General features: G+C 36.5%; 2 protein-coding genes across 2 annotated transcripts; one reads left to right on the plus strand and one right to left on the minus strand.

The window, feature by feature from the left end:
* The first annotated feature begins 7,213 nt into the window (after positions 1-7,213).
* LOC126691344 (uncharacterized) lies at positions 7,214-7,864 on the plus strand. The gene has a single exon (XM_050386397.1). The coding sequence runs from the start codon at positions 7,214-7,216 to the stop codon at positions 7,862-7,864; it is 651 nt and encodes a 216-aa protein (XP_050242354.1).
* A 2,692-nt stretch (positions 7,865-10,556) lies between these two features.
* Positions 10,557-12,195, minus strand: LOC126691345 (zinc finger BED domain-containing protein RICESLEEPER 2-like). The gene is made up of 2 exons (XM_050386398.1): positions 10,636-12,195; positions 10,557-10,568 (listed from the first exon to the last, which is right to left on the minus strand). The coding sequence occupies exons 1-2, from the start codon at positions 12,193-12,195 to the stop codon at positions 10,557-10,559; spliced, it is 1,572 nt and encodes a 523-aa protein (XP_050242355.1).
* Positions 12,196-16,152: the final 3,957 nt, after the last annotated feature.

Consider the following 16,152-nt stretch of genomic DNA (forward strand, 5'->3'; position numbering starts at 1 on the left):
ACTCCCTTACCATTAAATTATCATTTAAATTCTAATGGAATCTTTTATTGCCTAGTCCTAGAAGGTTGGAAAAAGAAAGTGTTATGAGTTTTGAAGGTAAGTCCTAGTAAACAATGATAGTAACTTTAATTGTCCCAAGGTAATGAAATTCTTTATCATATAAGTAGTGACCTACACGAACGGTGTACAACTATCCCATTATCTTTGCCATGGACCCAATTTGATTTCTAAAATATTATATTACGTAATGTCTAGAATAACTCCCAATAAATATTAAAATCTCAAAAATACTTGTGCCAAAAAAAAGGTAAATTTTTGGGATAAATTTCAAAGTGTGGTGAATAGTGACATGCTAAATCTTGGGAGAAGATAATTAAAAGTTTTTTTAAGTGAAAAACCTGTTTCCTATGATGTATTTGGGTAATGTGTATTTGCACTAGTGTATGCAATAAACACTAGCATTTTTGTTTTAAACAATTGTGTCAAAGTTTTTTTTTCTTGTGTAAGATAGTAGGATTGTTTTTCGGATTTTTCTCAGGAGGCAAAGCAATTAAGAGGTTTTATATACGGTACTCATTAAAATTTTGAGGAGTAACCCCTGACTTTGCCTCTACCGACAAGTATCCGATTTTTACTACGTGTCCAAATCGTGTGGCTCCCAAGCACTAGAGCACTAAAAGCCGAGCATTATTCGAATCTTATAGATACGCCCAAAACTAAATTAGAGCATCCACAGTAGTGGAGTTAAATTTTTAGCAATTTAGTTCCACTAAAAGTTATTTTATCTATTTTACCTACACACATGCTACAATAGTGAATCTATTTTAACTTTCAACACAATAACATAATATATTCATCACAATAAAATAATATTTCTACTATAATAAAATAATATATCACCACCACCACACAGCACAAACATCCTCCACCACCACCACCACCAGTCCACAGCAGAGAAAAAAAAAAAAAAAAAAAAACCCAAATCCTCAATCCAGACCAAACAAAATCACCAATTGGAGACAAACCCACACGTCGATGCTGCCCACGTTGTCAACATCCTCGCCAATGCTTTGGTTTCTGATTACGCTACATCGGAAAGTGACGGTGAGAGAGGAGAGTGGGATGGCGACGGCGTGGGCTGGGCTGAGAGATGAGAGCTTGAAAGAGATGAGAGCTTGAGAGAACTAAGAGTGCACGGTGAGATAGAATAAAAGAATGAAAAAAAATAAAGTGAGTTATATTATTTTAATAGGAGTTGGAATAAAAAATTAATTTTTTTTTTAGATGTGTGCTAAAGTGCATATCTATCTATAGATGTGCACTGTATCAAATAAGCTAAAATTTATAGGTTTGCCTCCACTGCTTCAAGCATTTTTTGGTATATTGGTGAAGCTAAAATAGCATTATAGCTTTTTAGCTCCACTGCTACAAATGCTCTAAGAATCCCCATACAAATATATGTCAATGATCCACTCATGATCGTTTATTCATGGGTCAAAAAAGTTTATGCCAAAAATAAAAAGGGTCCGGTTAATGTGTGCCTTTAGGATACACATTAAATTTTTTATTTTTGAAAATATTTTTTTGGGAATTGAAAAAGTTATCATTACCTTTTTAATTTTCGAGAAATTTTTTTAAAAAAATGGAAATTAATGTGTGTAACCTAAGAACACGCATCAGTAAAATCCAAATAAAAAATGATTTATGCCATTCCGGTGGAAAAGGTGTACGGTGACAAATAGAAATAAAAATAATAATACAATGATGCTGACGTAGCTGCCAAGTAGTATTAAAAATTAAAAAAAGCATAATTCATCACCAAATAGCATGCTTTAGAAAAGTATGTGTTGCATAATTCATCTAGCTATAAGACATTCTCCTGCGTTACTGGCCCTGTATGGCGTTACGAGAGACTCAAAAACTTTAAGGACACAAAAAAATCCTCAGCATAAATTACCACAAGAGGCTTCAGGGACTTATTCTAAGCTGGAATTTCAAGCTTTAAGTGTTGTAGTTTTTTTTTTTTTTTTTTTTTTTAATGCATTGTTCAATAATAAATGGACGTAATAAAATAACACTCAATATGTCATCTTTTATAATTTTTAACATATTAAAACTCTATATCAATTGGTTTCCAAATGGGAACAACAATTTCAAACACTTTATTATTGTAATTTGACAAACGTTCTAGACAAAACTCTTTGGAATGGCCCTGTTGCCTCCTTAATATTTAGACAAGGTTGTTCAATTCCATTGGTTAAAAAAAAGAAAAAAATTGAGAATGGGAAATAAGTAAACCTATTAAAATTGGACTTGGACCTATTGACCCGCTTGAACATAGAATTAGAAAAATTGGCACAGATAGATGATTTTTATAATAAAAGGATCAACCTGATATAAATTTGTAAAAAAATGTGTCAACTGACAACTCGTACCTGGCCAGTAGAATGATAGGTTGGGTCAAGTTGACCCATTTACTTTTCTTTTCTTTTCTTTTTCCCTTTTTTTGCTTTTCATTCTGAATATAATTTTTTTGTAAAACAAAAACTCTCATCATCTTTAATTTGAATTTTAAGGTGGTATTTAATCTAACTATAAAAAAAAATTATAGATATAAAATTGAATGTTTAGCCCTTTTCCGTTGTATCTTGTATACTAAATTTTATGACACATTCTATATTATACATGAAAATACTTATGACATTACCCTCTAAGTTGAGGTGAAATTATTAAATATGAAAATATTTTCAACATTGAATCTACTATTATCATTGTGTAGTATTTCTTAGTGTAAGGACGCGATTTGTAACGACCCAAAGCGATATTGGGTTCGTACGTAAAAAGGGCCAAACAATATCATTTGTAGAGCGTGGGTTTGAAAGGCTAGGCCTTGGTCACCAGACGGTGGGTTTTAGGTGATATCCATACATGGTTAAGTCATCGTCGCCCTAGGAGTCTTTCTCCTGGAGGCAAACTAGAAGGCTCTGGATTCTGGCCATTTTTCCCAGCCCCCTTTCATGGCTTTCTTTCTTTCTCTTTTATATTAGCCTTTCTCCCTTATCCAGCGTCCACGTGTGGGTTCTACTTTCCAGGACTGATACTTGTCCCATCAGCCCCCACCCAGAGTGGTTGGGGGTGGTTGTAAAAGCTGAGGCGTATGGTCCTGCCAAGTGCAGAGTGTTGAATGGTAGTAATGACAGCTTTTCTTTTGTCCTTAGCCGTTATTCTATCCAGAGTCTTCCTCTTTATTGACCTAGATATTTTAGATTCTTTTTCCAAACTGTTCCTGTACCGTTTTTGCCCTTTCTTTTAGTGAGACCTCGGACATGCCGAGGACTGAATCGTCCTCGGCTGTATCCCAAGACCGTTTTGTACTTGTATTACCGAGCCTGGGCTATAACCTTTCTCGGCTCAGGCCTTGGATCCCAACGAGAAAAATGGGCCAGGGCCTCAAATCATTGGGCCCCACAATAGCCCCTCAAAATCCTGCTGTCCGACCTCTTAGTTGGAGAGGAGGGTTTTGGTAATGCCAAGCTTTTGTCACGGCTCGTTTAACTCTGTCCTTAATTAATGTTGGTGTCCCTTAATCTACCCAGGGAACATTCCGGGCTACGAGACATTCCCCTGACTTCATTCATAAGGCGTTCCTGCCGTTTCATTATTCAAAACACGCCTTTAATGATTTCCTTTTATGAGACCATTTAAATTCGACGGTTATTGACGGTATGGGGAAGCGGAACGGGTATTTTCCCGTTTACAGATTTTCTTGGAAATCTGGACAGATTAAATACCTTCCGTCTTGCCCTTCATATAAGAAGAAAAGTGAGAGGTTATTTCTCTTGTACAGAGACCCTTTTAATCCTTCTGAAATATAAAAATCCTTAACCTCCCCCAGAGTTTCCCTTATATGATCGCTCACACCTTGAACCGTGATAAGTCTAAGATAGGAGTGGGAATGAAGAGACCATATCTTTCCTAGAAATGCTACGTTCTTGCGAAACTAAAAATGGCTCGGTCAGGGCAGGGATGGGAGAGACTCAAGATATCTCTCATCCTTCTTTCAGTCAAAATCCGAACCAGGGGCTCGTCGCGTCAAACTTCTAGTGCGGCTGAGTTGGGATCACCCATTATTAGTACCAGCCGCTCTCTTATGAACATAGCTAACATGGCACCAGCGTGTTAGGAGTCAGGACTGACGCAGGGACAAAGTATCCCTGCTTATTCCTCTCTTCCTTCGCTGGTGCCTCCTTTTGCCTCTCTTTCTTCTTCTTTCCATCACTAGATCCATCCTGGTGCTTTTCCTTCTTCCTCTTCTTCTCCTCCTTCTTTCTCTTCATCTCTTCCATCTTCTTCTGAAGAAGATCCTCCTCTCAATATGGGCGCTACTGGGGCAGAGTTTGGAAGGACTTCGGAGGCCAGTTTAAGAAGACATTTGACCGTTTATTTGTTATATTGTTGTTGTTTTCCTTTTACTATTCTTGTAATCCACTTTCTGTATAGGCTTTGTTTAAACCCTTCTTTGTACGTTGTAATATCTCTTTATATTAATAAAAGTTGTTATTGCTTTATTTTGCACACTCTATCTCTTCATTTCTGAAATGGTTATGCCGTGAATAGACATACTATCTTGTGAATTCTTTTTATTTTTACACTTTGACCGATGTCTAAGACCGAAATCCCAGCTAATAAAAAGATCTTACTCTGTGTTTATAGACACTATCCGACTTAATACTACTGAATCGACTTAGTGACACTTAGGGTTGAAACCCCTATTAAGAAGAAAAAGGAAAGGAACATTATGTGAACTTATTAAGGCGGCTTGGCACAATACCACCGACCTTAGAGCACAATACTTAGGGCCGAAAACCCTTATCAAAGAAAAAAGGCGCTATTACGAACTTACGAGCGCCGTTCAGCACAATAATACAGACTTGAACTAAGGAAAATTAGGATCAACATTCTTGCTAAGGAAAAGATGTTATTGCGACTTTAATAGAATTGTTTGGCACAACAATGCCGACCTGCGCAAATAATACTTACCCCAAAATAGCCGAGACGACAACTGAATGCTCGGTGCGGTGTAGGAAGTAATCATCCGAAGACCTACAATCCCCAAAATGAACAGCCCCTCCAAGTTGCCGAGTAGTAGGACGTTTCACCATCTTCTTAACAATTTTAACAGCTTTAGCCTTTTATGGTATTTGAGCCGAGGATTGAGTAACTTAAAATTTTTATTAAGTAACCGACTTTGCAAAATTCGGTTTTTTTCTTTCAAAACTCAGTTTTCTCATCCAAGTAGTTGGTTTCCCCATAGGTTTGAGTCCGAGGACCATACAATACCTTGGTTCTGTCCAAAACTCAGTTTTCTCATCCAAGTAGTTGGCTTCCCCATAGGCTTGAGTCCGAGGACCATGCAATGCCTTGGTTCTGTCCAAAACTCAGTTTTCTCATCCAAGTAGTTGGTTTCCCCATAGGCTTGAGTCCGAGGACCATGCAATGCATTGGTTCTGTCCAAAACTCAGTTTTCTCATCCAAGTAGTTGGTTTCCCCATAGGCTTGAGTCCGATGACCATCCAATGCCTTGGTTCTGTCCAAAACTCAGTTTTCGGAGTGGGACCTTGGCTTTGGGGGAATTATCTCCTCGGCCAAGCCCTTAGAACCATCCATGCGATTGACGCTACCAAGCGCAGCCCCTAATCAAGAACCACAGCCCCTAGCGGAACTTTACACTAGAACTCTATAACCAACCGTTTAGAAATGACAAGGGAACTCTCTTGACCTACCCCCTATGCCAACACACAAGCCTCCCCACAGACGACGCCAATTGTAAGGACGCGATTTGTAACGACCCAAAGCGATATTGGGTTTGCACGTAAAAAGGCCCAAACAATATCATTTGTAGAGTGTGGGTTTGAAAGGCTAGGCCTTGGTCACCAGACAGTGGGTTTTAGGTGATATCCATACATGGTTAAGTCATCGTCGTCCTAGGAGTCTTTCTCTTGGAGGCGGGTGGGAGGCTCTGGATTCTGGCCATTTTTCCCAGCCCCCTTTCATGGCTTTCTTTCTTTCTCTTTTATATTAGCCTTTCTCCCTTATCCAGCGTCCACGTGTGGGTTCTACTTTCCAGGACTGATACTTGTCCCATCAGCCCCCACCCAGAGTGGTTGGGGGTGGTTGTAAAAGCTGAGGCGTATGGTCCTGCCAAGTGCAGAGTGTTGAATGGCAGTAATGGCAGCTTTTCTTTTGTCCTTAGCCGTTATTCTATCCAAAGTCTTCCTCTTTATTGACCTAGATATTTTAGATTCTTTTTCCAAACTGTTCCTGTACCGTTTTTGCTCTTTCTTTTAGTGAGACCTCGGACATGCCGAGGACTGAATCGTCCTCGGCTGTATCCCAAGACCATTTTGTACTTGTATTACCGAGCCTGGGCTATAACCTTCCTCGGCTCGGGCCTTGGACCCCAACGAGAAAAATGGGCCAGGGCCTCAAATCATTGGGCCCCACACTTAGGTTTAGATATTTTCTTTTTACAATTTACTTAAAATTTTTTTACTTAACATATTATATTTTATTTTCAAAATGCCATAAATTTAGTTAATTTTAGATTTAATTTAATTTAATTTCATATTTTACATATAACAAGTGATCTAATAATAGGATATTGGGTCACTTGAAATTTTGTAACAAAATTACTAAGACCACAATTTTTAAAATAACTTATCTACATGACAAACTGTGAGTGGTGGAGTAAAAATAATAGATCCATGTGGATCTACAACTCCACCGCTCAAAACTTAGAGACAAATATAACTCTTTACTCTTTAGTCTTTATTATGTAAATTTGAAATTTGAAAGTTGAAACCGCGTGGGCTATTAACTATATTGGGCCATAGAACCCAAACAGAACTGGCTCAGAGGTTCCAACTCAAGACCGTTACAGCTAGAGCACGCGTATTGGGCTCAATTTCAAAATTCAAATTATTAGCTAAGCCCATTATGTATTTTCGACCGTTGGAAACCAAGTCGGTGATATATGGGTCTATTATAAATTTGACCGGCTTAAGAAGACTGCTCTGTTTAGAATTTTGCTCTCTGTATAACTCTGCTCTGCATTTACAAACGCGTTTTCCATTTGTAGTGGTGAAGGTTCTGATCATCTTGAGCAGATAGTAATCAAAGGATGTCCGAGAATCAAAAATTTGCTGCTGAAACAATGGTGGAAATGGGCAATGAAATTGAAGATGGGTCTGTGTCTGGGTCTGGTTTACTTGAGATTGAGAAGATGATAGACACACTAACGCAATCTGGGCGTGTGGGTGACACGCGCCGTCTCAAGGTTTTTGCGGCGTGTGATGTTTCGATTCTTGAGAAGGTTTTGCCACACTGCAATGTTGATCAGTTGATGTATGTGGAGAAGTGTTGCAAATCCAGAGGGAGAGATCTGAGCCTTGTGACTGATCAGTTGTGGAAGAAATTCTACGAAAGGGAATTTGGGGTTTCAAAGGCTGATGCTGTGGTTCAAAGGATGAGGGAAAAGAAGGTTTCATTCAAGTGGGTGATATTGTATGAGGCTAAACTGAAGGAAAGGGCTGAGGCTGAGAACAAAGCGATTGATCGAGTAAAGCAACTTTACAAGAAAGAGAATGAGAGGAAAAAGAGTAGGCAACTCAAGGTTTGCGAAGCGGTGAAACCCATCACAAGAAAGAGGGGATGTGATGAGATCTGTAACATAAAGAAGGGAAACTTGATGAAGAAGGCAAGAAAAGAGTTTGAAAATTGCAGAGAGGTGAAGGATCTTGCTGCTATCAACAGGATTGCCTTGCAAAGGAAATATCATCATCGTCCCTCTTTGTTCATTAAGTGATTTGGCTGTTTGGGTTTTCTGTAAAGAAAAGATTTTGTTGAATTGCTCAAGGGAATATTTTTTTGGCTATTAGGGTTTTTATTAGGCAGGAGATTTTGTAGTATTGTAGAAAGGATTTTTTTTTTTGGGATTTGTCTAATCCTTTTGCCACCGTCTGTTGGTCAAGTGAGTTTGGCTATAATGGGTTTTCATTAGAAGACATTTTTGTAATGAAGAAACTTAAAAGGATTTGTTATTTTTTTTAGTAGAATTTCCAAATGTCAGCCAAGAGAGCTTGGCTACAATATCAGGAATACTTTTTGTTCTACTGAATTTGTGAAATCGTTTTCCTTGCTTCTTTGCATTTACTTCACATCTTACAAATTTCTTTGTCATTGAGACTACTAATGATTGCTAATGATTTGTATGGAGACTACTAATGATTTTGACTAATGGTAATGCTTTGTAATTGAAGACAGATACGATGGGTTTCTAATACAGATAAGGATGAGGCAATATAAAAGGGTTAAAAAGCTTTATAAATAAAATTATTTTCCCAACTCAAGTATATTTGTCAGGTTCTATGTCTAAAATTTAGAGCTGAAGTCTTAGAATTGAGTGACATTAATAGTTTCTCACTAGTCTTGTTTCTTTAAATCTTAAGGAAAAATGTATATTTGAAATTTTACAATGGTACTTGGAACTAGATCACCCCTCTAACTAATGCATCTGTGGGTGATGGATGTTCAAGAAAAAGAGGAATCACAGTAAGGACCAGTCAAGTAAAAGGGAGATTATGGCTTCTCACTAGGGGTGTCCACGGGTCGGGCCGGGTCGGTTTTGGGCCCAAACCGGACTCGACCCGGTTGAATCGGTTTTTTATATTTGGGACCCGTATTCGACCGAATATCGGGTCGGATCCGACATTTCGGGTAATCGGTTTGTCCGGGTCGGAGTCATCGGTTTCACGGTTCTGGGCCTCAGATTGGGCCGGACTTTTTGCCATTGTTAAAATCACAGAAAATTCACTTTTTTGGGCCTTTTTTGAAATAAAACTTCCAGCATAACAAAACTACACCTATTGGGCCATCAATCAGGACAAATCAAAAAGGCCCAAAACAAAACTTGACCTATTGGGCTATCAGTCAGGACAAATCAAAAAGGCCCAAATAAGGCTTATTCATTTTATCACCTGTGATCAACACAACACACCAAAAAGTCTGTTATTTTTTAGTCACTTGTGATCTGAAACAAGAAGCACCTATCATTAGGCAGAAACTAAACACAATCAACTAATCTTATTCATTTTATCACCTGTGATCAAACCAAAATCCCAATACATAATCTTTCCCACATTAAGAACAAAAAATAAATAAACACAATCAACTAATCTTTAATCTGTAAAACACCACAAAAGGCACCTAAGCAGTAAACTGCTCAACACCCATAAAACCTCCATACTACAACAAATAACATTTCCAATTTTCCAGCAATAAAATAAATCACAACATAATACTATACTGCAATATTCCAACAATACATACTTAGTAACATAAAGGTAGTGACTGAAAGTTTTTTGGGCAGTAACCCATAAGGCAGAAAGCTTGCTAGTTATACAATGTTCCAAGCTATATAATTAATTACAACAATCAAATACCATAGGCATAGGTATTTCCAAAAAATAGCTTTTCCAAAGCATTGAATGACTACTCTATAGTTTAAGTCTATAACTAATAGAAAAGAAAACCTATGAACTAAGATTTCTTTTCTATAAGTATTGACAGTTGAGTATAGTTACAAGTTAGAAAAGCAATATGTCCAAAAAAGCTTCCAAATATTTCCAAAATGCTGCCTTCTTTACAAAATAATTTACCATCCTCCTACAATAGACAAAAAAATATTCAACAAACAATACATTAGTATCAACCAACTAGTAAGGAAACCAAGTTTATGATAGTAAGGGACTATAAAGGCAGAATCATACCAAGTCAGTGATTAATCATCAATGCTAATCAAGGGTCGTTTGCCTGAAGTGGAACCCTTGCTTGAGCTGGTATTTGCTGTTGATTGTTCATTTAAAACTAGAAAAGAATAGGAAATAAACACAATAAACACAAATAAATTAAATTTTGCTTGAATTCATGAGACATTCAATAAAATTAATACACTAAGTTTCAGAATTTAAGCATATTACCTAAGTCAAGTAACTCCTCCTCCAATGCCTCAACATCATCCCTTGACTGGCGATGAGAAATTGGAACTGTGGCTTGAAGCCAATTTTGTGAACATACAAGGTTTTGAACCATGAGAGGAGATAGTGCACTTCGAAATGGATCAACAATTCGACCTCCAGTGCTAAATGCTGACTCAGATGCAACAGTGGAAACTGGCACAGCCAGCACATCCTTAACTACTTTAGACAACACTTGGTACCTATTACAATTGTCCCTCCACCACTCCAATATCTCAAAATTTGTATCCTTTCTACCATCACAGTTTTCAGCCAAATACCTCTCAAGCTCATTACTACAACCTACAGACTGCTCAACTTGCAAAAAACGTTCATATCGCGAGTGAACCATCACATATGGATCACTAGCATCAGTTTCTAATTCTGTCCTCTCACTCCCACTTTGATCTTGCACATTTGGTGAATGAATAGAAGTGTAAAAATTATACAACTTAAACAAAAGGTCTTTCACCTTATCAACCATCACTTCTGCAACTGCATTCCCATAAATTTTAGAAAATGAAAACTTCAAAAACCTCAATTTTTTTCGTGGATCAAAGACCACAGCCACATACAAAAGAGGATTAATTTTATCCCCTTCTCCCCAATACTTCTCAAACTTAGTTTGCATGTTTGTGGCTATGCTTTTCAAGAGAGTGTTTTGGGATTTAACTAAACTGGAAATACTCTCCTGAATAACAAAGATCTCATCATAGAAGGCATTTGAAGTAACATACAATGAACCAGAAAATTTCTTTGTTGCATTATAAAACAGCCTTAAGAAAGTCACAAATGCCCTACAATTTTGGAAATCAGTCATACATGGAGACCCCAAACCACCACTATCTTCCTTGGTCCTAAAGTACGACGAATAACCATCATCTTCAAAATCCATTCGGAGGAACACTTTCTCAAATTTTTCAGCAGTTTCTAACATGATATAGGTCGAGTTCCATCTAGTAGGTACATCTAGACTGAGAAGACTCTTGGACTCAATACCTAACCTCTCCATAAAACTCCTAAAAGTCTGACTTCTCTTGGGTGAGGACTTCACATACCTCACAGCTTCACGCACCTTAGCAACAGATGCATCTATCTCTTTTAAACCCTCCCCCACAATGAGATTTAGGATATGGGCACAACACCTCATGTGCATGTATTCATTTCCTAAAACTGCCTCATTCCAATCTTTAGTCACCCTTTGCAAAAATTTAATTGTTGTTAAATTTGAACTAGCATTATCCACCGTCAAGGTGAATATCCCATCAATACCCCACTCACGCAACGACATCTCAATCTTTCTACCTATAGTCTCCCCCTTGTGATCTTCAACTTGACAAAAATTTAGAATTCTCTTATGCAATTTCCAAGCATCATCAATAAAGTGACAAGTCAGACACATATAATTTAAATTCTGAATAGAAGTCCATGTGTCCGTAGTGAGACACACCCTACAACCCTTCAAGGATTTCCTTAGCTTCTCTCTCTCACTATTATAAATGCCAATCACATCCCTAGCCACAGTTTGACGAGATGGGATATCCTTTAATCTAAGCTTAGGTTGTAAGGTACTAACAAATTTCTTAAACCCATACCCCTCGACATACCTAAAAGGCAACTCATCAATTATAACCATTTCGGCCAATGCCTTTCTAGAAGCCTCAACAGAAAAGGATGTTGACACAAGGTGGAATCCATCTTCTCCATCCTTTTTGGGTACAAAAGCTAATGTTTTCTGCCCTCTAACTACATCTTCTCTATTAGGGTTCTTAGGACATATTGGCACATGAGCTAACAAATTACTAGTACCACAACTCTTACTATCAGCATTATAAGATTTTTGACAATAATTACAGATAGCCTTAGTTTTACTAGTATCACCCTCACCTATCTTTACTTTTTCAAAGTGACCCCAAACAACAGACTTCTTCCTACCACTACAAACACCACTAACAGGAGCTGTCATACTCACTTGGCATGGTGGAACTGGGGGCAACTCAGAAGCAGCAGCTGCTTCAGCTTGGGTAGCAGCAGAATCTTCAACTTGGGGGGTGGGAATAGCACCATCATCTTCTGTAGCAGCTGGTGTTTGGACAGAGGGCTCATTAGTGTTGCTTTCCATGACCTAAAAAAACAAAGATACATATTAGCAAACTAGAGTAACAAGTATAATTAATAGCTTTAATAATAATAATAATAATCAATAATAACCACACACCAAAAAGGAAAACCAATATCCTGGAACCACACATTTTAATAAACATAATCAAACGAGATTATTAGAAAGAAAGATCACATGATTCACATATCTCTTCTTAGCAGTGACAAATTGCATGATCATACTAATCACATCATAACAATCTTCTCATACAAAGCAAGGTAAATATTCTAAAACTTTAAAAACAACCCTCATGAATTACATTCAATAGTTTCCCTTTCCACATTCTATTTATCATTTAAATTACTCTGCCCCTTTTGTAAAAAGAAATATCAAACAACCACCACAATCAACTAATCACATCATAACAATCTTCTTATACAAAGCAAGGTAAATGTTCTAAAACTTTAAAAACAACCCTCATGAATTACATTCAATAGTTTCCCTTTCAACATTCTATTTATCATTTAAATTACTCTGCCCCTTAGTTAAAAAGAAACATCAAACAACCACCACAATCAACTAATCACATCATAACAATCTTCTCATACAAAGCAAGGTAAATGTTCTAAAACTTTAAAAACAACCCTCATAAATTACATTCAATAGTTTCCCTTTCAACATTCTATTTATCATTTAAATTACTCTGCCCCTTAGTTAAAAAGAAACATCAAACAACCACCACAATCAACTAATCACATCATAACAATATTCTCATACAAAGCAAGGTAAATGTTCTAAAACTTTAAAAACAACCCTCATAAATTACATTCAATAGTTTCCCTTTCAACATTCTATTTATCATTTAAATTACTCTGCCCCTTAGTTAAAAAGAAACATCAAACAACCACCACAATCAACTAATCACATCATAACAATATCAAACAACCACCACAATCACTACATTCTTTTTTTTTTTTACTAAATACAAGGGAAAGCAGAAACCATACCTTGAAGAAAACCGTGGGTTTCAAACTTGAGGGCAGATAATGATACTTGGATTCAGCTTTCAATCCTGAATAAAATTAAAACAGGATCAAAATTGATTAAAGAAAAATACAAAGAACAGAAGTAAAATAGTTAGGATATCTAAATTTTAAATACAAAGGAAAGCAAAAACTACCTTGAAGAAAACCGTGGGTGTATGGGTTTCACACTTCAGAGCAGATAATGATACTTGGAGACTGGAGTCAGCTTTCAATCCTATATAAAACTAAAACAAGATCAAAATTGATTTAAGAAAAGAACAAAGAACAAAAGTAAAATAGTTAGGGTTTCTAAGTTATTTTTAGTTAGGGTTTCATAGTATGAATCTGATTTTAACATTTGATTACTTGATTATTTGATTTTAACATAGGGTTTCATAGGATTATTTAATTTTAACATTTGATTTCCATCACAAATGAAACCAACGAGACTAACAAAAAAGAAAGATGAGAAACAAAGAAAAAATACCTTACTGACTCCGTGAAGAGTACACGGGGTGAGGACTCCGGCGGTAGCTACGGAGAGAGGAGTGGACAGCGGCGGCAGTGCTAGGCGTTGGAGGCGGAGAGGGGACTGGGTAACGGCATTGGAGGCGGCTAGGGTTTGGATTTGGAGAAGCAGTAGTTTGGATTTGGGGAAACGGTTTAGAATTTATAGAGTGTGAGATTGTGAGAGTTTGAGAGAGTTTGAGAGAGCAGGTAAAGAACTGAGAGTGTGAGACTGAAGAAGTGAAGACTGAAGAGGTGAGGAAGAGTGAAAAGGGAAGGAGAAGGCGTGAATGGGAAGCCATGTCCATGACCTGACCTCTGGCTTTGAAGTGAAAACTGAAGAAGACTAGAAGAGTGAAGACCGAAACTGAAAGAGTAGTGGCTTGAATGAGTTGAATCCGTTTGGTATGACTGTTTTGAGTCTTTTTGAGATATCAGATCTTTCCCCTTTATTTCTAACCGTTAGATTGGCTCTCCATCTTGTATTCTAGCCGTTGATTAATAATGGGTTATTGTGCCACTGGTGACCGGTCATTTCATGCCCAGTTGAGTCAGTTTTCCTCTCATCAACACCCTTCATTTTAAATTTTAATTTGAGATCAAACGGCTGTTATTTTTGTTGGGAACGTGTGAGGGAAATCTGGGCTGTCATTGCTGGGATGGGCTGGCTGTCTGGACTCTGGCCACATGTCAAATCTACCTTTTTTTTTTTTATTATAAATAATTCAGTCGGATCGGTTTTACCGGGTGAAATATTTTGAAACCCGGGTCCGATCCGAACTATTCGGATTTTTTAAGTGTCAATCCGTGACCGACCGTGGGGTGGATTCGAAGCCGCCCGTGGACCTTCGGTTCGGGCGGTTTCGGGCGGGCGGGTCGGTTGATGCGGGTCCTTGGACACCCCTACTTCTCACTGATGGCCAGGACGCCTGTAGTTCACACAAGTCTACTTCCTAGATCGGGGATCAACCTGTGAAGTTTGATCACACATCCTCTAAAGATTAAGTTAGAAGTCTATATTTTGTGAGTGGAAAGAAACAGAGCAATGGTAGCAGGTTTTATTAAAATCAATTTCCCTCTTTTTTTTTTATTAAATTCGGCTTAGGGCTTTTATTAGAGAGATTTTCTGGTATTGCTTATGGGTTTTTTTTTTTTTTCTAGGTCAGTTCTCATTCTCTTGATCCTGTATTTTTTCTCAATCATATAATTAAAAAATGTTAATATGATTCTTTTTTCCTGCAGAATAGGGTTTTTTTTTTTTTTTTTTTCCTTATTAAGGAAGTGGACTAGACAATTGAAAAGAATAAAAGGGTATAAGAAAACATATAGCGGGAACCCTTTTAAGTGTTAATTAGGAATGTTATTTCACCTTATTATAGTCACATCCAGGTAAAAAACACCAACTCAAGTCGCCCCCCTCTACCTATTTTTTTGTTATTATTAAAAAAATAAATAAAATAAAGTAAAATAAAAAAAATAAGAGGAAGGAATGTTATTTTACCTTTTGTTTCACCATTGGCACTTATAGAAACTGTTGAGACTAGACTCTACCCTTATATCCTTTTGCTACCGTGGTTCAATTATTAAAAGATTCACGCATAAAAGTGAACTAGTCGCTAATCTGTACGATGCACGGGAATAGATTTTGGATGAGTTTTAGGGAAAAAAATCATTATTTTTTAGTTGGAGTAGTAAGCAAAAATGCATAAAATTTAAATATATATATATATATATATATATATATTGAAAGAAATAGCTCAAAGTTTTATTAGTTAGACAGAAGAAAGAAATGTTGTTTTATTTATTAGTTTTTTGTGAGAAGGAATAAGAGACAAAATGTTGAATCTATAATTTAATTTGTGTTGTATATATAGGTATATAAAATATATATTGTAATATATATACTAAAAGGTGCCTATTGAAATGTCATAACTCTTTGTATTAGATATACCAAAAAGTGCCTATTGAATGAAAATGTACTTATTAACTAAAAATATGTTTATTGAATGAAAAGGTATCTATGTAAATAAGTATGGAATGGTGTTTGTAAATCAAGCACCTTCCAAAAAGCTTCATTTTTTACTTTTGCAAAAATATACCACTACCTACGGGACTATCTCAAGAGAGTCAATACTGAATAAAAACACGTTTTGATAATACTTTTGAATTGTTTTGAAGTTACCGCTAATTTTATATATAAATATTTATTTATGCATTTATGTGTTTATTAGGCAAACCTTAAATAAATGGTTAAAAACTTTAAGATTTAAAATAGTTGATATACTTCAATATTATCAATAAAAATTTATGTAGTTTCAAAAAAAAAAAATATTTATGTACAATTATAATTATTATTATTATTATATTATTATTATTATTATTATAAACTAAAAGGCTAAAAGCACTTGCTTCCAGACTATCACTGAAAGCAACAAAAAAATCTTAC

Source organism: Quercus robur, chromosome 7, assembly GCF_932294415.1.
Source record: "Quercus robur chromosome 7, dhQueRobu3.1, whole genome shotgun sequence".
NCBI lineage: Eukaryota > Viridiplantae > Streptophyta > Magnoliopsida > Fagales > Fagaceae > Quercus > Quercus robur.

What these genes read in the sequence shown, in the direction of transcription:
- LOC126691344 (XM_050386397.1), top strand. Translation starts at nt 7,214, where the DNA reads ATGGTGGAAATGGGCAATGAAATTGAAGATGGGTCTGTGTCTGGGTCT.
- LOC126691345 (XM_050386398.1), bottom strand. Translation starts at nt 12,195, where the DNA reads ATGGAAAGCAACACTAATGAGCCCTCTGTCCAAACACCAGCTGCTACA.